General features: G+C 37.6%; 1 protein-coding gene across 1 annotated transcript in view; it reads right to left on the minus strand.

Moving 5' to 3' along the window:
• Positions 1 to 23,373, minus strand: part of Knl1 (kinetochore scaffold 1) — a 39,792-nt gene extending 16,419 nt beyond the window's left edge. The window contains exons 1-7 of the mRNA XM_051183689.1: positions 23,317 to 23,373; positions 17,767 to 21,576; positions 11,532 to 11,670; positions 10,395 to 10,462; positions 8,143 to 8,241; positions 1,232 to 1,347; positions 139 to 229 (exon numbers count right to left, since the gene is read on the minus strand). Of these exons, the coding sequence (XP_051039646.1) occupies positions 139 to 229; positions 1,232 to 1,347; positions 8,143 to 8,241; positions 10,395 to 10,462; positions 11,532 to 11,670; positions 17,767 to 21,576; positions 23,317 to 23,367 (4,374 nt within the window). The 5' untranslated portion in view covers positions 23,368 to 23,373. The remainder of the gene's footprint in view (positions 1 to 138; positions 230 to 1,231; positions 1,348 to 8,142; positions 8,242 to 10,394; positions 10,463 to 11,531; positions 11,671 to 17,766; positions 21,577 to 23,316) is intronic.
• Between the last annotated feature and the right edge of the window lie 292 nt (positions 23,374 to 23,665).

A 23,665-nucleotide genomic window follows, 5' to 3' on the forward strand; every position in this document is an offset into this window, starting at 1 on the left:
AGTCCAGGTTGGTCCTGAACTCAGAGATCCACCTGCCTCTGCCTCCCGAGTGCTGGGATTAAAGGCATGTCAAGCTAAGTAACAGTTTCTCATCTTGAAATGCATCAATATTTATTTAGAAAAATGACATTAAAATACCTCTTCATCAGAGTAGTCTTTCATTTTTTCCCACAAGTTCTTGTTTACATCAGTTAATAGCTTATCTTGGTTCAATGCAGATACCTTTAATCTAAAATAAACAAAAAGGTTAATAAAGGATTTAAAATTCTGCTTGAAAAAGCCAGCTTAAACATTCAGCCAAATTTAATTATTTATATTTTTTTCCTACATAAAAGGGGAATTCGGTAAGGAAACACGTCCAGCACAGTTCTTCAACACTTAAAAAGAACAGCATTTAGTTAAGAGTATCACAATGAAGCTGGGGAGTGAAGAGAATCAGAGTGGGGCAGGGATGGACTGGAAGATGACGCAGGAGGCCCTGGTACCCTCAGGCGACAGAGGAGGCTGAGTTGCTGGAGGTACTGAATCCTTGAATGAGCAGACATGATTCTGAGTGTTAGGACAAGTCTAGGCAGTCTCTGGGACTGAGACCTGCAGCCTTTCTCCCCACCCTGTTAGATCAGGCCAGGGGTCCCAAACTCTAGACCTCCCACCCTGGAAGGTGGGAATTTTTTGGGAATGTCTGGCTCCTGGTTCTGCATAGCCTACAATGAATAAAGAAAACTCAGCTCTAATATACCTTCCTTATGAAAATCTGCCCTGACAACCTCCTGGATGACACCTTCCTACTACCATCTGCCTCCACTTCCCCTCCCAAATGCTGGGGTTACAGTCATGTACCATAACACCCAGTTTACAAACTCAAAAAGAGTAAAGCAGGGTGTGATAGTTCATGCCTTTAATCCCAGCACTAGGGAGGCAGAGGCAGGCAAATCTCTGAGTGCAAGGCCAGACTAGTCTACAGAGTGAGTCCCAGGACAGCCAGAGCTACACAGAGAAACCCTGTCTTGAAAAAATTGTTTATCTTTTTGTTCATCATGATATGAAACACTTTATATAACTTATGCAAGGCTATACAATACTGTAGACAGAACTGGGTTTCCATTCATATCATACTGCCAATTAATTCTATCTATTTTCCCATGCTATTATTCTAATTGAAATACCACACAGACCATTTGTTTATTATAACCCTCCATATACAATCACAAGGGGGAAAAAGCTTTCTTACTCTTCAATCTTTTGGCGAAGAACCTCACAATCTTCTTTGTAAATCTGTATCTTGGGTCCATAAACATACTGTCTCAACATCAGATCTTCTGGGGTAGGTGATGTATTTATAGTAAACTTAAATAACGAAAGGAAGGAAGGAAGGAAGGGAGGAAGGAAGGAAGGAAGAAAAAAAAAAAAGAAAACTGATTAATCAATCAGAACTGGTACATTTTTCTTTAAAAATTTAAAATAGAGCCTTACTAAGTTTAGGCTGGCCTGAAACTTGTGATCTTCTTGCTGAATTACATACTAATGACACCATGTCTGGAAGAATCAGATGTTGATTTTTGTTCTTTTCCTTTTTTTTTTTTTTTTTTTTTTTTTTTTTTTTTTTTTTCCTTTTTTTTAATGCACAGTGTCCTGACTGCAGGCCAGAAGAGGGCACAAATATCTCATTACAGATGGTTGTGAGCCACCTTGTAGTTGCTGGGAATTGAAGTATGGAACGCTGGAAGAGAAGTCAGTGCTCTTAACCTTCAAGGCATCTCTGCAGCTCACTCCATTTTTTAAAATTTTATCTTTTTTTTTTTTTCTGTACCAATCCCAGTTCCCCCTTCCCCTTGCTACCCCACCCCACATCTTTTTTTTTTTTTTTTTTTTTTTTTTTAAGAGAGGGTCTCATATAACCTAGGCTAGACTAGACTGGAACTCATTACACAGCTGAGGATCATAGTGAACTCCTTCCTGATCCTCCCAAGTCCTAAAATCACAAAAGTGAGTGCACCAATATCTGGCCAAAATTGGCATTTTGAGGATAAAACCACAAACACAAACAGATTCAAGTTTTAGAATGACTTTGGTTCTTTTGTTTGTTTGTTTGAGACAGGTTTCTCTGTGTAGTCTTGGCTGTCCTAGTACTTTCTCTGTAGACCAGTCAGCCTCAAGCTCAGAGATCCGCCTGCCTCTGCTTCCTGAGAGATGGGTTTAAAAGTGTATGCCACCATCTCCTGGCTATAGGCTATTTTTAAAAGTTATACAAACAGGGCTGGGTATATAGCTCAGTGTAGGTTATCTGAGGTTCTGGGTTCAACCTCCAGTACTGTCTGTGTGTGTGTGGGGGGGGGGAATCCTACAAAGAAACTTTAAGTGCTATATGAAGTTTGCATAGTAAGTTACAAGTTCAGACCTGAATTCAAATCTCTAACTTCAAAGTCCAGTTTTCCCCAGGTGTTCGGGTGAGCTACGGGTATCAACTGAAAGTGGTTTTAAAATGATTACATCCAGACAGTGGTGGCGCATGCCTTTAATCCCAGCATTTGGGAGGCAGAGGCAGGCAAATCTCTGTAACAGGCCAACCTGGTCTTCAAAGAGAGTTCCAGGACAGTCTCCAAACATATAGAGAAACCCTGTCTCAAAAAACCAATAACGAAATAAATAAATAAATAAATGAATGAATGAATGAATGAATGAATGAATGAGATGGCAAGGTGGCTGTGATAATGTCCTATGACTTCTAAGCACCACACGTATGTACACATACACATAATAAATAAATGTAATTTAAAAAAAAAAAAAAGAAAATCAACACCTAAAAATTAAGCTTAACAGACTAGAGCAAATCATGGATGTATAGGTGAGCCAGCTCTGAGGTTGTGAGCATGGGAGAGCTGTCCCCATTACTAATCTGTCATGTGGTGGCATAGGCAGGGGAGAGATGCCTTCCCTCACCTCCTCAGCCTACTCCTGCCCCTGTCCATCAACCGCTGAGGCAGGTAAGAGCGTTGTCTCTGCCCCTCATAAGCTACAGCAGGAAAGCGGCCCCTACACCACGACTGGGCACTACAATAGAGCTGGTCCTGAAGGTATAGGTGTGGGAGAACTGACCCTGGGAACATAAAAGCTAGAGAAATGGGCATGCCCCTTACTCATCTCTGCAACTAGCTGAAGAAATAAACCTAACCACCCTGGTGGTTAGGACAAGGGATAGCTGGTGGGCTGACTAATACTCCAACTATCCAGGCCCAGAACCAGGGTATGAGATGGCCCACCTCAAAACCCACCCCATCTGTGATCGGCTAGAGCACCTGAAGGGACCTGTCCTGCAAACTCAAAGCTACAGGATCTCCAAGCAACAATAGGATAACCAAGAGGAGTTCCAGTGAGGATCTAGCATCGATAGCATAGCAAAAACCAGAGGCCTCGAACCAGACCAATGAACACTTGCAAATAAATATATATGGATACAGGGTTTACTATGTGGCTCACTGTGTCACACTATAGCTTCCATAATGAGACTGACTTTTGCTTTGGTTATCTGAAATTTTATTTTATTTCATTGGAGGGTGTATTGCAAGGACAGAGGATTGAATAAAAATGCATGATGTGAAAGACACAAAGAATAAAGAAAGCTTTAAAAACTTAAGCTTACAAGGAACTACTATATTTAAAATAGAAAGGAAAAAAAAATTCAAGGTAGTGGCTCATGCCTACAATACCAGCATTTGGGAGACTGAGACAATAAGAGTCTTTTCTTTGTGAATTCAAAACCATCGTCTGCTACATAGTAAATGCTATGTAGCTCAAACTAAGTTAAGACTTTATATCAATCAATCAACCTACCCACCCACTCAGCCAAGAACAAAACCAGTTTGTTATATTTTAGAGCCCTAGTTTAAAGACAAATGAATTTAATCCTGTTTGGAAAAATCTAAATCAGCTTTTTATGTAATTACTTATGAAAACACTAAATAACACGCCATCATTTATAAGCAGCACAGGACAGAATTAGTTATTTTGCCACTCTTAAACTTTGGACTTAACTATTAATAGGTAGAAGAGAATGTTTACTATGAAAGCCTGAAGAATCTGTTTAATCCCCAGGACCTGAGTGTGTATACTTTGTTTTCATCTATGTATGTGCATCAATCATGCCCAGTGCCCTAGTTGGCCAAAGAGGGTGTCAAATCCCCTGGGAGTGGAGTTACACAGTTGTGAGTGCTGGGACTCAAACCTGGGCCCTCTGCAACAGCAGATGTTAATTTTAACCACTGCTCCATCTCCTTAGGCCTCACAGCTTTTCATTTCTGAGACAAGGTCTAATGTAGAGACCTTGGGCCTCTACATTTCCTATAGCTAGGAAGATTGAATGCAGTTCTTGGTCACCTACCTCTGACCAGGATCTGAGCTTTAGGTTTGGCCCTCAAAGATGAGAAGCAGGTGGAGCAAGTCAGCAAAGCTGAGACAAAGATCCTAGCCATACCACTTAGCAGTTTAAAGGGTCAAAAGAAGCTAAAAATTATGCAGTAAAGACAGGTCCAGACAGAAAAAAACCTCTATACAGGTTACAGTGTGTTTAAAACTGTGTAGGTGGCTGGGTGGTGCTGGTATACACCTTTCATCCCAGCAATTGGGAGGCAGAGGTAGGTAGATCTGTGTGAGCTGGGGACCAGCAGCCTTCAAAGCTACACAGAGAAACCATATCTCAAAAAACGGAAAAAAAAAAAAAAAAAAAAATGTAAGCTTAAGAAGGAAAAAGGTATAGACAATCAGACAGAAAAAAGTAAATAGCCTAAAAATAATAGTAAAATCTTTAAAGGAAGAATAATTTAAAAAAAAAGAAAAGAAGCCACATAATGATGGAAAAATACACAGGGAGTGATCCAGTATGTTGTGTTAATTTTGAATTTTTTTAATGTTATGAGCAAACAATAGCTGCTGACAGACACAAGACTATAAAAAGGACTGCTAAATTGAAACAACCTAGACATTTTAGGGAGATCTTAACTTTAAAAAAGAAGTAAAAAAATATGTTCTGCTGGGAAAGAGGTTATGCTTTTGTTTTCACAGGACACACATAAGGCTTTAATCGGTTTGATCAGGGGAGGCGTCCAGAATCTAGACAGATGATATATATCAACAAAGGTTACAGGTGGTCTTTCCAGGACTTGGCCATTATTTCAATTTTTTCAGTGACCCCCTAAAGATGCCTTCAGCCACAGAAAACAGGAAGCAGGCTAGAGAAGATGATGCCCACATTCCCAAAGGTGGGGTGGTTATTTGGTAGATTATAGATGTTATCATTTAGGGAATATAGGATAAAAAGACAACTATTAATCTCAGATATTTTGTATTGGTATGAATTTTGGTATATTGCTACAAGATTTAAGTTATGTTTGCCACACTGTATATATGCTTCTACTCAGGTTTGGGGTATTGTGCTTATGCAGCTCATTTAAAAATACAATGTACAATTAAGAAATGAGTTTAGGGAGTGGGAGAGATGGCTCAGGTGAGAAGCACTGGCTGCTCTTCAGAGGTCCTGGGTTCAATTCCCAGGAACTACATGGTGGCCCACAACCATCTACAATGTGATCTAGTGCCATCTTCTGGCATTCAGGCATACATGAAGAGCACACTATATGCATAATAAATCTTTTTTTAAAAAAAGAAATGAGGTTAGTAGTTAATCTATAATAATTAAAATTGCAGTCACATTAGGTATGTTTTCAAGGTTAAACAAGTATATTTTAGACAGATGATTTTCAAACACTCCAAAGACCTACAGAACATGGCATTTAAGATGTTTAATAACCTAAGGTTTTTCATAACAATGAGACACATCTGCTCCTGGCAGCACCAATTTACTTCAGAAAAGAATGATGGCCACCAAAGAAACTCCATATGTAGTTTGCTTTCAATGTGCCAAGGCTAGCCATTTGGGCAAGAGACTGCTCTTGTCTTCACTGATGACAGTATGCTATACAAACTGGACAAGTGAGACGTAGAAAAATGACTATTGAACAGTGAAAGAGGTAAGACAGTCCTTTGAGATTCCTGATTCAAAGAGTCTGCATGGTAATTCTGTAGAACAGAAAAAAATGAATGATAAACTTTACCAAAACAAAACCTGACAATCCTTCAAATTTCTTGCTGAAAAATCTGTCAGATAGTCTCAGCCTGTAGGCCGGAAGATGGATACCCCAATATTTCAGAAGAACTTTGGTGACTGTTCAGGCAGCCAGATGTCTCTTTTGTTAAGTAATATTACATCCTACTGAGGTCTTTGATGGAACTAAAGACTAGATAGAGTGATAGTTTTTCTTAATTATGATAGAAAGTAAATTAAGTATAAAACTTTGGAGTCACTAAGATGGGATGGATAATGGAGTATTTTCTCTGAATTTGCTAAATACAAATAGACTGAATATTGTAAATGTAATTCTTACTTACCTGTTTTTGTTGTATATAGTTTCACTATGTTAAAGTTTAAAACTTTCACTTTTATTTAAACAAAAAGGGAAATACTGGGGGCAAGAGAGGTGGCTCAGAGGTTAAGAGCACTGGCTGCTCTTCCAGAGGTTCTGAGTTCAATTCCCAGCAACCATATGGTGGCTCACAAGCATCTGTAATGAGATCTGGTACCCTCTTCTGGCATAAAGGTGTACATGCAGACATAACACTCACACATAAAATAAATTTTTTTTTTAAAAAAGGGAAATGTAAAATATTATTTTAATTGTGTAAAAGTATGTTACATTTGTTTTTGCTGCTTTTGTTAACGAGGCAAAGATGTGTTACATTTGTTTGATTAAATAAAATTAACCTGGGGTCAGAAGGCTGAGTCATCAACTAGCTGATAGGAAGTGATAGGAAGGAACTAATACGGAGGGTTCTCCAATGGGGGCTGAACAGAAGGATGTTCTCTTTTTTCCCCCAAGACAAGCAGAGAGAAGGTTAGTTATTTGCTATTCACTTTCTCTGGCCTAGTAGGATTTCATTTCAACCTTTGAATCCTGATAAAGATTTAGATAATGTTTCCTTAGTAGCCTCAAAGTGCCTGAGGGAACAGAATTTCCTCCTGGCTTTAGCTCATATGGCCAATCCAGTGCTAGTAGCTGCAGAGTTGTAATTGCTGGTTGGGATAGCCACTGTATTGAATGAAAAACAACAGGATCTGATGTTCTCTTCTGGCCTCCTTGGGCATTATACACACATGATCCATAGAACATGCAGACAAAACATCAATACATATAAAATAAAAATAAATTTAAAAAAAGTAAAGCAGTGTCAATGGATAAAAGGTTCATGGACCAAGAAACAGTGGAGAGCTATTACTGTACTCAATGGGTAGATTAATTTTTGCATCTTGAACTTGGGAATGTATGTACAAGCTACTTTTTTTGTTTTATTAATTTTGATTAAGTGTCCAAATTATATATAATTGACACTTGGATTCTTCAGGCCTAGGAGTTATTCAATCTAATCATACTTTATGAGTTAGAGTACTTTAGCTTGAACCACTCCACAAACATGCATAGGTCATGGAAGGCTATTAAAACACGCTCTGCCAATGAAGTCAACACCTCTGCTCCCACCAAATACATGTTTCCTACTTCTACTCTAAAAAGACTCACAGTCATCCAAGTCCTGGGCTAGATGCCCACAGCTACAAACCTCATTTCCCATGATTTATATATACTCTCATTTCTTTTGATCTCTCTTTACTTTAAGATTTTTCAAGTGTCTTTTCATCTTGAGCACAGCTTAGCTCTATAGATACCAAGAGTTGAAGATCTTGTTAGTTATACCACCGAAGGGAAAAAAAAAACTTCATGGATGTCAAACTGGGAGTGTTGTCAAACTGGATAATAATTTGAGATATCATGTCCAAAGGCAGCACTGGCGTATTTTACAGCAGTTGGTATTATAACAAGTACATCAATTCGAGGAAAGGGAGCATTACCAGGGAATATAGACACAGGTTGTTAAGGCTTTGCAGCCAGGTAGGCAGGCAGGCCTCTACCAACCGAGCTACATCCCCAGCTCTGGGTGTTGTCTTTTAATAAACGCTTGCTCTAGTTCAACTTAATTATTTTTTAAGTATGTTGTATTTTAACTGAGATTAATACTTTGCCAAGAAATTGCACTTACTTTGGCTGGGAGATTGCTCTGCCTGGGTTTCTGTATTAAGATGTGGACATGAAGAAGTATGAAGAACTCCTTTATTGTAATTTGTCCATCCTTGAGTTTCTAAAAGAAAAAAGAAAAAAAGGACTTTATATGAACACTCAAAGTACTCAAAGTAAATTCACTTTGACTCTAACTAAACGATTCATTTCTAAACAGCTTAACCTACTGAATTATGGAAATAGCCAAACATTAGTAAACTTTTCTTAAGTTGATTTTTATACAAGATTACTACTGCTATTGTTATTAAACAAGATATCCCTCTAGCTCAAATTTGCTATGCAGATCAGTAGTGCCTGGAATTCACAATCTTAGTCTCTCTAGTGCTAGAATTTTCATTCTCTGTGGACGATCACTCCCAGTCTAACATTTTTAACATTATTTAATATAATTTTCAAGCTGGGCAGTAGTGGTGCATGCCTTTAATTCCAGCACTTTGGAGGCAGAGGCAGGTGGATCTCAATGAGTTCAATGCCAGCCTGGTAAACAAAGCCGAGTTCCAGGACAGCCAGAGCTGTTTCACAGAGAAACCTTGTCTTGAAAAACATTTTGTTTCAAAACACAATTTGTTCCTTAATATTAACTTCTGCTTACTAAGGTCTAGGAACATGATCCCTCCAAAACTCACATTAATTACCATGGTCATATGTTAATAGTATGTGACAGTAGAGGATAGGGTCATAATGTTAGGGCCTCCAGGAATGCATAATTGGCTTTATAAGAAGAAAACTGACTCAACCCAGAAAGCCTGCTCTATTGCCATGAGACACTAAGTCACCTGGAGATTCTGCAGAATCTCTCCAGTCTGGTAGTATCACTATATACTGAGCTTGTGCCAATGCTATGCTTCACAAAGCCTAAAGAACCAAAGTTGGTCTGTATAAACTACCCAATTTGTGGTATTCAGTTATAGCAAGAGAGCACAGACTAAGATAATATTTCATATAATTACTATGTTGAATCCTTAACAAAGAAAACTAGCCTTGAGGTTGGAGAGATGACTCAAGGGTTAAGAGCACTGGCTGCTCTTCAATTCCCAGTACCCACAAGGTAGCTCATTAATGTCTGTAACTCCTATACCAGGGGATCCAATACCCTCACAGATATATATTCAAGCAAAACACCAATGCACAGAAAATACAAATAATTTGTTTCTTTTTTGAGATAGGGTCTCTCTGTGTAGCTCTAGCTGTCCTGGAACTGTCTCTGTAGATCAGGCTGGCTCTGAAATCACAGATATCCACCTACCTCTGTGTCCCAAGTACTGGGATTAAAGATGTGTGCTTCCACTGCCCAGCTAACAAATTAATTTTTTAAAAAGAAAACTAGCCTTTTCAATATTTGAAATACTTTATAATTACAAAAAAAAAAAAATTCTAGGGCTGGAGATATAACATGGGCTGGATTCCCAGTACCATATAAAATTGAGCATGTGGCCTACCTCTGTAATCCTAACACTCTGAAGGTAGAGGCAAGAGTATTAAAAATCTAAGCTCACTTTCAGATACATATCAAGTTTAAGCCCAGCTAAGATACATGGGAGCTACTTCAAAAAACAAAACAACTAAGCCAGGTGTGGTGGCACTCATGTGTATTTCTAGCACTTGGAAGGTGGAAGAGGAAGACCAGTTCAAAGGCCAGCACTAGTTACATAGAGTTTAAGGCTAGCATCAAATGTCTCCAAAAAACAATAAACAAAACAAAAATACAAACCAACAATAAAGGGGTATATTAATAGTGAGAAATAGCTGGGTGGTGGCACATGTCTTTCAGGTGGATTTCTGTGAGTTAAGAGGCCAGCCTGGTCTGTCTATATAGCTAATTCCAGGACAACTAAGGCCAAGCAGAGAAACCCTGACTTGGAAAAGAAAAAAACAACAGTGAGAAATAGCCAACTATAGTGGTACATGTTTTTAACCCCATCACTTTGCAGTCTGGTCTACATGGCAAGTTTAAAGCCAGCAAGGACTACATAGTGTCAACATAAAGAAACAAAACAAAAACCAAAGAGTGGCCTTGGGATATCTCAGTATGTGAGGACACTCAACACCAAGTCTGAGAACCTGAGTTCAATCCCTGAGACCCACATGATGGAGAGACAAATTTCTGCAAGTTGTCTTCAGGCTGCCACATGTGTACTATGGCATACATACACTCACACACATACACTTTAAATAAATGTAAAAATAATTAAAGTCAGAAATGCTTTAACATACCTCTCTCAAACTCTCTTCACAGATACTGTCACTGAGAAACTGCGATTCCATTTGGCTATTGCGTTGTGCTAGAAGCAAAGCAAACTTTATGTAATAAACAAGTCAAAGCTAAACTATAAGGCTTGGAATAGTGGTGTACACCTTCAATCCCAACACTGGATAAAGAGAAGCAGGTAGATCACTGTGTGTTTAAGACTAATTGTATGCAGTCAAAGCTACATAGTGAGACCAAAAACAAACCTAAACTAAAATGTAAATTTAATTATTGTGGCGGTTTGAATAGGTATGTGCCCCATAGACTCATGTGTTTGAATGCTTGGCCCATAGGAAGTGGCACTATTAGAAGGTGTAGCCTTGTTGAAGGAAGTCTGTCACTGTGGAGGCTGGCTGGCTTTGAGATCTCAATATATTCTTAAAACCATGCACTTCCTGTTGCCTGCAGACTCTAGACTCTTATCCCCTTTTCTAGCACCATGTCTGCCTGCATGCCACAATGTCCTGCCATGACCTTAATGGGCTAAACTTCTGAAAATGCAAGTCACCCCAATTATTTGTTTTTCTTTATAAGAGTTGCCCTGGTCATGGTGTTTTTTCAAAGCATTAAAAACCGAAACTAAGACAGTTATCTTTCAGATTTATGTGCTATTCATGATCATGATGCTTCTTCTATCTACTAGGATGTTTCTAGGGAACTATTCACTTAGTAAGACAAAATATCTGTAATACAGTTTTAAGGTTCCATTCAATGTTTCCCCACTAATTAGAAGCTTTTGGAGGAAATGAACTATTCCTCTGCAGTATAACACTTCCTATTTCATTAAAAATTTTAAAAAATCAAATGTAAGTGAAATACTACTTTACTTATCAACTATAACCCTGAAAGGATTGATATAGCATTCAAATATTTTCTAAACTGAAATATACTTATCAACCAATGATTCAAATAACTGTTATTATTTAGCCTTCATAAAGATCTTACTGCTAACCAAGTGGTGGAGGTGGTGGTGGCGGCGAACACCGTTAATCCCAGCACTCAGGAGGCAGAAGCAGGCAGATCTGAGTTCAAGGCCAGCCTGGTGTACATAGTGAGATCCGTAACTTGGGGTCGGGGTGGGGGATTGGGGGGGAGGGGCTTACTGCTGATGTCCAGAGAGATTCCATCAGCCTTGATTGAATCCTGATCACTGCTGCAACTAGATGGGGTCCTGCTCAGGCTTTTTATCAATACACTGTTGACATTTTTATTGATATCCCCTTCAGAATGATGACCAAAATTCTGAAATTAAGAAAGAAACATCAGCATTGGGGCAAGAGAAATGGCTTAGTAGTAAAGGCACTTGCTTTGTAAGTCTAGTAACCTGAGTTACATTCCCAGAACCCATGTAAAGGAAAAAGAAGGTAACTGACACCATAAATTATCCCATGATATCCACATGCAGGTTGTGGCATGTTCCTCCTTCCACATTATGTATGTGCACAAGTGTGTGTTCATATATATGTACTACATTTTACATACATACTTAAAAATATCAGCATAACTTTATGAGCTTAGAATTTAGAGACTAAGTGTTGAACAACAAAAATACTATCTCTAACAAAATGTATCTATATAATTCTTATACACTAACTTAGAATATCAGACAATTTTGGCCTTTAACGGTAATTTATATGCTATACAGTATAAATAAACTATTTCTTAGACATATCACAGTTATAGAAAGATACCATCAGCTACCAAATGTCAAAATTTCCAATTATTTAGCTGCAAGTCACCAATAGGGAAGCTTTATCAGAAGAGGAAACTAGAGCAAGCATGAGGGCTGGAGTTCAGATCTCCAGAGTCCACATAAAAAGCTGGGCCCAGGGGCATGAAACTGTTATCCCAGAACAGGAAGACAAAGAAGGGGGGAGCTAGAGATCAGCAGACCCCTGGGGATAGCTGAACTGCGGAAAGCTCCAAGTTCAGTGTGAGAATTGGTCTCAGAATAAGGTAGAGAATGATATAGGAAGATATCTAACATCAACTTCTTGCCTATACACACACACTTATACATACCATACTCACAGGTACACATGCCCGTACAAACATGTATTCCCCAATACACAAAAGAAATGCAATACACATGTTAGCCTGTGAGTATGCATTTCTGGTCCCTAACTCTTTAAGATTCATTTAGTTGAAATCAAATAAATCATATAGACCTGCTTTAATCATTTAAATTAAGCATGGTTGTTTTAATCCCAGTACTCAGAAGGTAGACAAGTCTGACTCTGAATTCAAAGTGAGTCTGTTCTATATAGCAAATTCCACACCAGCCAGTACTACATGAGACCATGTCTTATAAACAAACAGAAGACACCCCAAAATATTTTATTTAGCTTCAAATATCACTTTCACATCCTTCCCTCTTTCTTTTTAAAACAGGATCTTGCTGTGTTGCTTAGCCTATTCTCAAAATTTACCACTGTCTCCATCAATACATGTTTTCTGAAGACAAAAAATGCCTAAATGCTAGACTGAAAGTCTTACTGTGAAAGATTTTTGTTGGTACATGCTCTCACAAGTACTGCTAGCACCTCCAACAGTATCTAAGGCAGGCAGGCAGGCAGGCCTAGGAATGCAGTTCAGTTATTGAAGACTGCATTAAGTTCCAGCACCGCGTAAACTGGGTACAGTGGTGCACATATGTAATCAGCCATTACAGAGGTAGTGTCAGAAAATCAAAAGTTCAAGGGCATCTTCACTAAGTTGCATTTCAGGCCACTCTGGGTTACATAAGATTCTCTCATAAAATTGAAGTATCTAGGGGCTGGGGCAATGGCTCAGAGGTTATGAACATTCACTGCTCTCGCAGAGGAGTGGGTTCAGTTCCCAGCATCTACATGGAGTCTCATAATCACCTGTAACTCCAGCTCCAGGAGGATCTGATGCCCTCTTCAGGTTTCTGAAGACTTCAAGCATGCACTTAATATACATATATGTATAAAGATAAAACACCCATATACATAAAATAAAATAATCTTTAAAAAAAAAAAAAAGAAGCAACTGCTGGGTGGTGGTGGTGCACGCTTTTTATCCCAGCACTTGGGATGCAGAGGTAAGTGGATCTCTGAGTTACAGGACAACTAAGGCTGAGAGAAACGCTGTCTCAAAAAACCATTAAAAAGCAGAAGCAACTTAGTAGTGTATAGTAAATACCAAATTTGAACAAAGTACAAATTTTCATAAAATGTAGTCAGATTTAAGTGTTATATTACTATTATTAGTTCTCATACCTTTGGCTATTTCTCACCTCACCTCAGAGCCACTGAAATTATCTTCTGTGCCTATTTATATTGGTTTTGCTTTTGTTTTGTTTAAACCTTATGTCTTCCAAGTTACTTGAACTCAGCCCACGCTGGCTTTAAATTCATGCTCCTTCCACTTCAATCTCCTAAGTGCTGGAATGTAAGGCAGGTGCTATCATACCTAGCTACTTATGTGGTTCTTTTCCTAAAGATTTTCATTTTTAATTATGTACATGTGTTTATGTCTGTGTGGGCATATACACAAACAAATGCAGGTACCAAAAATATAACAAAAGTAGTTGCTTTTAAACACTGAGCCAACTCTCTAGTCCCCTTATGTGTTTTTTTTAAATAAAAGATTTATTCATTTTTATGTGTATTTGTGTTTTCCCTGCATGTATGTCTGGAATGGAGCTAAAGTCAGTTGCCAGTCACCATGTGGTTGCTGGGAATTTAAACCTGGTTCTCTGGAAGAGCAACCAGTACCCTTAAACCTCAAGTCATCTCTCCAGCCCTAGCCACTTAAGTGGTTCTTAATAAGAGTTTACAAATCTCAGAGCATTTCTAATGTTTATTTTCCCACCTATAAAACTGGATTTGAATGACAAGTTTTGTTCTTCCAAGTTAGTCAAATGAGGGTTTTTTGTTCTTTTAAATGGTCTTTCAATAAATTATTAACCTTGACTTAAGATATTCTTTCAGCCACTAGAGAAAACCTTGTCAAGCTTTTCCTTTTGTAGTTTGTGACAGTGCCATGTCAGAGGAGCAGTGGGTGGCAACTGAACTTCAGGTGTCAGCCCAACAGGAGGAAAACCCCTGATGTGTGAATCTCAGCTAGGCAGCCTCCAGAACATCTTTTGTTCCTGCTGTGCCTTTACATGTTTGCTGTTCCGATCTTTCTTGGGTATCTGGCATGGTGTGAATTGGAGTGGGGAGATCCCCACTGCCTATAATGTGGTGTTTATCTCATAGAAATATCCCATTCTACAGGACATTTTTATCTGTGAACTATTATAAAGAGGATTTCTTCCTAAACTGTACTGTCTAACTGATAATAATTATATTGGTTTAAAAAGAATGTTGATGATTAAAAAAATATAAATAAGGAACTGTCACATACTTAGAACACATATGAGTTTCTACTGAGGAGCCATACAGACTGTGTCTTAGGTTAATGATTAAGAAAAACAACTTGAGTCCCAGTACCCCAGCTAGTTAAAATTCTTTTAATCTTAATTTTGGAAAATGTGTTCACAGGTTTCAGAGTACATCATAGCTGAAACAAAGCTTTGAAAATATCTTAAAGTTAGACTAAGATGTTTTGTTAAATAGCTTTGAGGTAAAAAAAAATCCAACAAGATAATCTAAAGGCACACAGTTAATCAGGCAGTGGTGGTGCATGTCTTTAATCCCAGCACCTAGGAGTTTGAGGCCAGCCTGGTCTACAGAGCTAGTTCCAGGATAGCCTCCAAAGCTACAAAGAAACCCTGTCTCAAGAAAAAGAAAAGGCACATAGTTGAGTGAAGAACTCTTTAAGGTCAGGGAACAAGAAAAAAAGCAGCCCAATTATCATTAGGCATGCCTTTCTTGATCAAAAGTGATGATTAATTCCTTATACTCATTTCTGCCATCAATCTCCTGATATTAAAAAAAAAAAAAAAAAAAAAAAAAAAGGTGAGTGGGTATATATCCTAAAGATTTAAAATAGTGCTGACTGATTCTTTTCCATATATAAAAGTTTAGATTTGTGATTCCTTTAAGATTCTTTCTAAAACTACCTTTCAAGAAAAGTAATAAAGTAATTGGTCCTTTCTTTGTAACAGCAAAATGCAGCCAGCAGTAACAGAATATCTTCCTTGCTTACACAGTGTGATCTATAACAAGATGCTTAGGTATGAATGTATGTAGGTTCTCTGGATAATTTGATTTTCACCTATAACACATAAAATGCTTAATCATGTATAGAAAACATGATGCCTTTTACTTGTATTCACTGTATTCATAAACTTGGAAAACAGAATATAACCACACTGAAAGATTTTGCTGGGGTGTATTAGCTGTAAGGGAGAAAATACAGATAAGAGTTAAAATGAGTTAGAAAGAAAACATCAAGAATGAGAGAATAAGGAAGAATAAAGATAGAAGGAAAACATCAAGCATGAGAGAAATAAGAGTTAGAAGGAAAACATCAAGAGAGACAGAAGGACATTTCTGGATAGAGAGAAGAGAATACAGAATATAGGATCAGAATACAAAAGAATAAAGAAAAGGTCTGAAGGAAGCCATCAAGAGAGTATGAGTGTTTTTCCCTTAACTCCCTCAGATAAAAAAGTCATAGTGGACTCCCTTTAAGTCCTATACTGCTGGAGGCTGCCCCTCCAGGCAGCGATAAGTATGAATAGTGGAAATGCTTTGTATTCCTCAGATATTTATAAAATGGAAGATTCTTTTCAAGGAGGCATATGCCTACAATCCCAGCACTTAGAGGATAAAGCCAGTGTGAACTACATAGACATTATCTTAAAAAATTAATCTGTATGAGCCTGGCATGGTAATGCACGCCTTTAATTCCAGCACTCAGGAGGTAGAAGCAGGTAATTTCTGTGAGATCAAGACCAGCCTGGTCTACAGAGTAACTGAGTTCCAGCACTATACACAGAAAAACCCTGTCTCAAAAAACAAAAGAGAAAAAAAAAATGTGTTTGATAACTCAGTAAGAACAGCACTTACCATGCAAGTTTGATGACTTGAACTTGAACACTAGAACCCATATCAAGATAGGAGAGAAGCAACTCCACAAAGTTGTCTTACCTTCATATGTGTGCTGTGCTCCATCATACTCATGCATACATAAATAAGACACACAGAGGGGGGAGAATTTTCAAACTATATATAGCCCTCCCAAGAGATTCTTATATACAAAGCAATACTGACAAATCTACAGCAAAAGTGACTGAATAGAATGGTCGTGGCACATGCCTCCCAGCACTCGGGAGGCAGAGGCAGGTGGATCACTGTGAGTTTGAGGCCAGCCTGATCTACAGAGTTTCAGAACAGGCTCCAAAACTACAGAGAAACCCCATTTCGATAAACAAGAAACAAAATAAACAAACAAACAAAAAACAAAAAGTGACTGAATATTCAGATATATGTAAGTTTGATGTGGTATTACAGAGTACATCTGTAATTTCAGCACTTGAAAGGTAGAGGCAAGAGGAATGCAAGTTTGAGGCTATTCTGGGTAATAAAGTAAGATGCTACCTCAAAAAGTCAAGGCACAGTTCTAACCCTGGATAATATTTGTACAACTTTTTTTTTTCTTTTTGAAACAGTGTTTCTCTGTGTCTCTAAACTCACAGAGATCTGCATGCCTCTGCCTCATGACTGTGATTAAAGGTGTGTACCACAACCTCTAGGCTTATTTATATATAATTTAATTCCATTTTTTTGTGGGTATTTGCCTCCACAAATTATTTTTTTGAGATAGGTCTTGTTCTATAGCCCAGGCTGGCCTCTAAGTCACAGCAATCATCTGTCTCAACCTTCAGAGTGATGGGATTACTGAGATAGGTAACCACATCATTATCTTAAATCCTTTTACCAATTGACCCCTGAAAATTATATACAGAAATATTTCTCTAATATATAGTACGTAGAAATGGTTTCTACTTGCTTAGAAACTTCAAATTCAAAAACATTCATAAGTTTTAAAATATATACAGCTGAATATGGTATTACGTACCTATAATCCTAACGGTTAGAAAGTTACAGCAGGGGCTGGAGAGATGGCTAAGCAGATAAGAGAATGGTCTGCTCTTTCAGAGGACCTGGGTTCAATTCCCAGGATGCACTTGGTGGCTCACAACTACAACTCCAGTTACAGGCGATCTGACACACTCACACAGACATACATACAGACAAAACCCCAAAGTACATTAAGTAAATCTTGAAGGAGGGATGGAAGGATGGAAAGAAAGAAGTTACAGCAGCATAACTCTAGAGCATTACAGCAGCATGACTCTAGAGCATCTATCTCAAAAGCAAAGATACAAAATTCAACATTTTTTGGTTCCAGACAACTTACCTCCTGATCTTCTGTATTATCATATGTTCTGATTTTTTTTCCATTTGTAACATTATCATCTTCTTGAACCCACGTTCTTTTTTGGGAACTGGAAGCTTCTATCCTGTTTTCAGATGGTAAACTCTCTTTACAATATATGTCAATCTGAGCCTGTTCTTCCATGTCTAGGCTAATAGAATCGGAGGAAAGAATCTCACCAGGATATACAGGGAGATTTTCCTCACTTATATACTGAGATGGACTCAAATTCAGTCTGGCTGCAACACATCCAATGTCTGAATCTTTTCTAGATACTGGCTGAATTTCTAAATTATCTAAGTCAGTTGCATCTGCTGGAATCTGCTCTAGGTCATCAACACCAGCAATATTACAACTTCTCTTGTTTGGTAATTTGGGCAAAAAGATTCCCAATGAACATCTTCTTGTTTTGTCTTTGACAACTGCCTTTAGTGGTATAGTAGTTTCAGTTCCATTATGAAGATTTTTACTTTCTTCATCTCTACCATCATTGGAAACTAGGTTATACATTCCTGTAGCTTGAACTATACTTATGTTACTATGTGCATCATTTCCTACTTCAACGGACTGTTCTGCGGGAGGTAATATATGAATAGTCTGAAAGTCTAAAACCTCAGTTTTTCTATTCAAATTGCTCAGACTTGGATTGACACCACTAAAACATGAAACATTAGATGAAACTATAGAGTCTGGTGCTTCTTGAATACAGGTATCACCTTCAGGACTGTTCAAGCTTTTTGTTCTTGCCATTCCCGATTTAGTAGATTCCTGAAGTACTTTCTCTTTGGCTTGACAATCAATGAAAACAGTATGGGACTTGGTAACATCCAGATCACCAAAATTATCTACAAACATTACAGTTTTGTCTGTAGGTAGAGTAGTTATCTCATCTGCTGGGTCAGTTTTACATTCTGAAACAGTGGTTTGACTTCTAGAGATCTCCATGTCCTCTGGCCTGTCTGAAGACAAAACTGGTTTAGAAGTTCCTGACGATGGCACAAAACTGAAATCCTCTCCATCTTTCAGGTTAATTTCATTACTTATTTCCACCGCAGAACTCTGAGTGGTATCTCTATGATTTTTATCATTCTCTAGAAACATAATGGTGTTGTTTTTAAGCCTGAGGCTTTTTCTTCTCTGAGTTTTGCCTGACAGAAGTTCATTCAGAAATCCAGGTTTTTGTACATCATTGGCATTTTTCCAAATGACTAATTTAGAGTCATCATTAGTGTCTTCTCTAGGCTCACTATTAGACACTTCCTCCAGTACTATTACCTGGCTGCCTTCTGTTGGATGGTTGCTTTCACTATTTTTTGAAATGGAAACAATCTCTTCATTAGGAGTAGGCATCCCTTTTGGCTTTTGTAGGTGTTCCTTCTTGAATAATTCAAAGTCAAATCTGTCTGGAAGCACACCTTTCACCTCTGCTTGATAGTCAATGAAAACAGTGTGAGACTTTGTCATTTCTAATTCCTCATGACCTATGGACATCACAGTCTTATCCAGGTGGCCAGGAGTTATTTCATCTGGTGAAACAATTTTACATTCTAAAGCAGTTGTGTGACTTCTAGTGATTTCCATTTCATCCTGTCCACATGCATACATAAGGGTTTGAGAAGTTCCTGCCATAGGTACTAAATGAGAATCATGTTTATCTAATAACGATCGATTGTCTATTTTCACCGTATAACTCCTGGTGATATCCATATCATTCTCATGACCCTCTAAAAATAAAATAGTTTTATCAATGTTTAGTCCACCAGCACTTTTTCTTCCAGTTTCAATATCTTGCTTTTCCTTCAGAAATTCAGGCATCTGTATACTTCTGTCCTTTAACATGCCCAAATCATTAGTTATTACTCTAGTTTTTTCTATAGGAATGTTCACATCTATTTGTCTGTTTACTGTTGTGAGCTGACTGTTTCTGTGTTCTGAATTAGTTTTACTTTGTTCTTGTACTTCAGGACCAAACCCAATTACAATGGTGTGGCTCTTGGTTAGATCCATAATTTGTTCCTCCTCTGAAGAAATTATCGTCTTATTATTAAAACAGTCAGGTGTGGAATCATCTAAGTTTTTCCTCTGTGGCTCTAAAGGTTTATAATTCTGGTCCTGTACTGTATGTCCTAGCATGACTTGTTTATCCTGTACTGTAACAGAAGAGGTTATATTATGGTTTGTTGATATGTCCTGGTTATAATCAACTGATGGAGGAGATGTTCTATCAAGACAAGGTGAAATCTTCAAAATTGGATGTTTTTCTTTGCATTGGCTATCAGTTAAGATGTTTCTGGATATACTGCTTGTTTGCTGGAAAGGTTGGGTAAGACTTTTAGCCATTTTTCCCCACTCATCTGAAGGGCCTTTGCTGTGAGAGTAAGATTTAGTGACATTCTTTGAGGCTAAGGCAAAACTTGTAGGAATAGCTTGACTTCTTAACTTACTTGTGTGACTTTCAGTCAAATCCATATCTTCAGCTGCTAAGAGTTCAATTCTTCTGTCAGCCAGTGAAACAGACAAAGTATTTGTCAGACTATGTTGTAAACTTTCCTTAGATACTTGAGGAACTACAATATAATTTACATTCTCTTTTTCATCTTCTGACATATGATTTTGGAGCATCATTTCTTTTTCAAATACTGGTATAGTTGCAATTTCTTTTTTAATGTTTTCTTCATCTTGTTTGAATATCTCATTATCTATTATAACTGTGTGACTCTTGGTTATGTCCATGCTATCCTCTTCTAAAAAAATAGTTTTTTCTATGAGTGCACTAGCATCTGGACTGGTACATACTTTAGTATAATTACCATCAGGCTTCAGCAAATGTTTTTCTTCTTTTATACTTGATAGACACTTAGTCAGTTCCATCGCATCATTGCTATTAGAATATAAAATTGTCTTATAACTTTGAGTACCTGGACTAGAACATATAGATTCTGAGGTTTTAGCCAATGTGCTGGCGCCTTGATTCAAAGTCTGTGTGACTATATGAGTGTCTGACTCCAAATTATGACTTTTGGTAATATGAATTTTATTGTCCTGGTTTGGAAAAAAATCTTGTACAGCAGCATTTAGCTTATCCTTATGGACTGTTTTCTTCTCTGGAGCTTTAGTTTCATCAATTGTTGTAACATTTATCATGACATTTTGAGTTTCAGTTTCTCTTTCAGATAAATTAGTTTCTGAAGGCAAAACATGTATTGTTGAGTTAGCTGTCAACTCCATACACTCGTTGCCATAAATTATAGTATCTCCTTGAAATCCTAAGTTGTCCTCCCTGGATGGAGGAATCCAAGTCTGAATATAGGCTGTATGACTCTGTGTCAAATTCATCCCATCATCTCTAAAGATTTTAGTCCTATTACTACTATTTTCATCTGCATTAAGAGATACATGCATTTGATGTGTAGAAGAGGCACTGTTTGATTCTTTGGAATAAATAGGTATCTCAGAATTTTCCTTATCAAGGGAAGTACTGTATTTTCCCGTTTTCAATCTTTTTATGAAATTGTCAGAATTTATTTTTTCTGAGAAAGTATTTTGACTTATGGAAATTATGGGGCATTCTAATTCTTTTTTAATTCTTGAATTCTCAGCATGACGCTTTAAATTCTCCAGAAAGGATGTAGTATCTATCTTTGTGAAGTTTTCACTTTTGGTACAATCTGAGAGGCCTTTAGTAATCATCACAGTGTGACTTGCTGTCAGGTCCATTTGGTTTTCATCTGAAAAGATGACTGTCTGGTCACTTGCATGTTTCCTTTCATGGTTGTATTCTATAACTGAAAACTATAATGAAAGAAATATAGAAAAAATAAGACCAAATTAAGTTTTTTTGGTAATTTATTATTTTATTTTATGTGTATGGGTAGTCTGCCTGCATATTTGCCTATGCACCACTCACATACCCAGTGCTCATAGAGGCCAGAACTTGTCACATTCCCAGGAGTTGAAGCTACATATGGTTGTGAGTTCTCATATATGGGTGCTGGGAATCAAGGTTATCTGCAAGAGCAACCAGTGATCTTATCAACTGAGCCATTTCTCAAACTCCAAAAATGTCAGTTTTGAAAAGGGTACTTTAAAACATATACTATATAAACACAATTAGTAATGGTTTCTAACTATATTAGTTACTTAAATCAGTGGAGTAGTATATTATATGTAATTTGTTATTACTTTTTTTCCCCTCTAAGGCTAGGGATATAGTTCAATTGGAGGAGTGCTTGTTTACCATGCATAAAGTCTTCTGATCAATCCCCAGCACAGCATAGAACAGATATATTTATTAATCCACACTTATAATCCTAGTACTCAGAAGGCACAAGCAGGAGGATCAGAAGGTCAAGGTAGCTGGGCACAGTGGTGCATGCCTTTCATCTCAGCACTCTGGGAGGCTGAGGTAGGGGGTCTCTGTGAGTTTGAGACAGCCCAGTCTAGATAATGATCTCCAGGACAGCCAATGCTATACAATATAGTAAGACCTATTCTCAAACATCAATAACAAAAAAGTGCAAGGTCTTCTTGGTTACATAGTTAAGGGTAAGGCCAGACTGGGTTGAAAACCCTGTCTCAAACATAATTTTTTTTTTTGGGAGGGAAGGTGCTAAAGTCTCTCAGTAAATTACTTTTTGGCAGTTTAGACAAAATTAAAATTCAAAATTAATCACATGCCTTCCACACTAACTAAAAAATAAAAAGTATTGAATATATGAAATGTAACTACATCTGTAGATTTTTGGGGTGGGAAAGATGACTCAGCAGTTAGGAGCATTTTCCACTCTTTTAGGGGACCAAGATTCCAGCACCTGCAATGCAGCTAGCAACTGTCTCTAACTCTACTTCCAGTAGATCTGGTGTCCTCTTCTGGATTCTTTGGGCAGTAGGCATGCACAGGGTACACATACATACATGAAGGGAAACATTCAGACAAAATATTTAAGAAATGAGAAATATAATCTCTGAAGAGTTTACTCTTCAATTGGACATAAATTCATCTGTCTATCTACACATAATATATACACACACCTTCTGTGTGTATGATGTTGGTTATTGAATATAAACCCTTGCACATGCTAGACAAGCTACCACTGAACAGAAACCAAAAACAAAGTAAAACCTATATTTCTTTTTTTTTTTTTAAAGATTTATTTATTATGTATACAGTATTCTGTACGCATGTGTGTCTGCATTCCAGCAGAGGGCACCAGATGGCTGTGAGCCACCAGGTGGTTGCTGGGAATTGAACTCAGGACCTCTGGAAGAACAGTCAGTGCTCTTAACCTCTGAGCCATCTCTCCAGCCCGTAAAACCTGTATTTCAATGAAATTCTGAGGTATTTCATTTGCTCATTAAAATCTGAGAGGTCTTGGTATTATTCAAATTGGAGCTAATTGTCATCAATTAATTGGAAATATAAGTTTTATAGGCTATGATAATTTACTCTGGTAAATTATTTTAGAATTATACTTTATCATTAATTTTTCTGTTGTTTAACTGTGAGATTAAATTAAATACATGATCTCATACCTCCTTTTGTTGCATCTGGGTCTGAATAGGAGCACAAAGTAATGTGTTCATACCTATAGAGCAAACAGAAAAGAATTATAATAAGAAAAACATATTGCAGGAGTCTGATTTTCTTTTTTAGTTAAATGTATTTTTACTAGTGGCCTGGTTGCTTGGTTGTCAACTTGACAAAAACTACATAAACTAGAGTTATCTGTGAAGAGAAATCTCAGTTGAGAAAATGCAAGTTATAAGGCATTTCCTTAATAATGACTCCTATGGAAAGGCCCAGCTCACTGTGGAAGATGCATTCCTGACCAGGTATTTCTGCTTTGTATAAGAAAGCAGTTTGTGCAAGCCACATTGAACA

Source organism: Phodopus roborovskii, unplaced genomic scaffold, assembly GCF_943737965.1.
Source record: "Phodopus roborovskii unplaced genomic scaffold, PHOROB, whole genome shotgun sequence".
Lineage (NCBI taxonomy): Eukaryota > Metazoa > Chordata > Mammalia > Rodentia > Cricetidae > Phodopus > Phodopus roborovskii.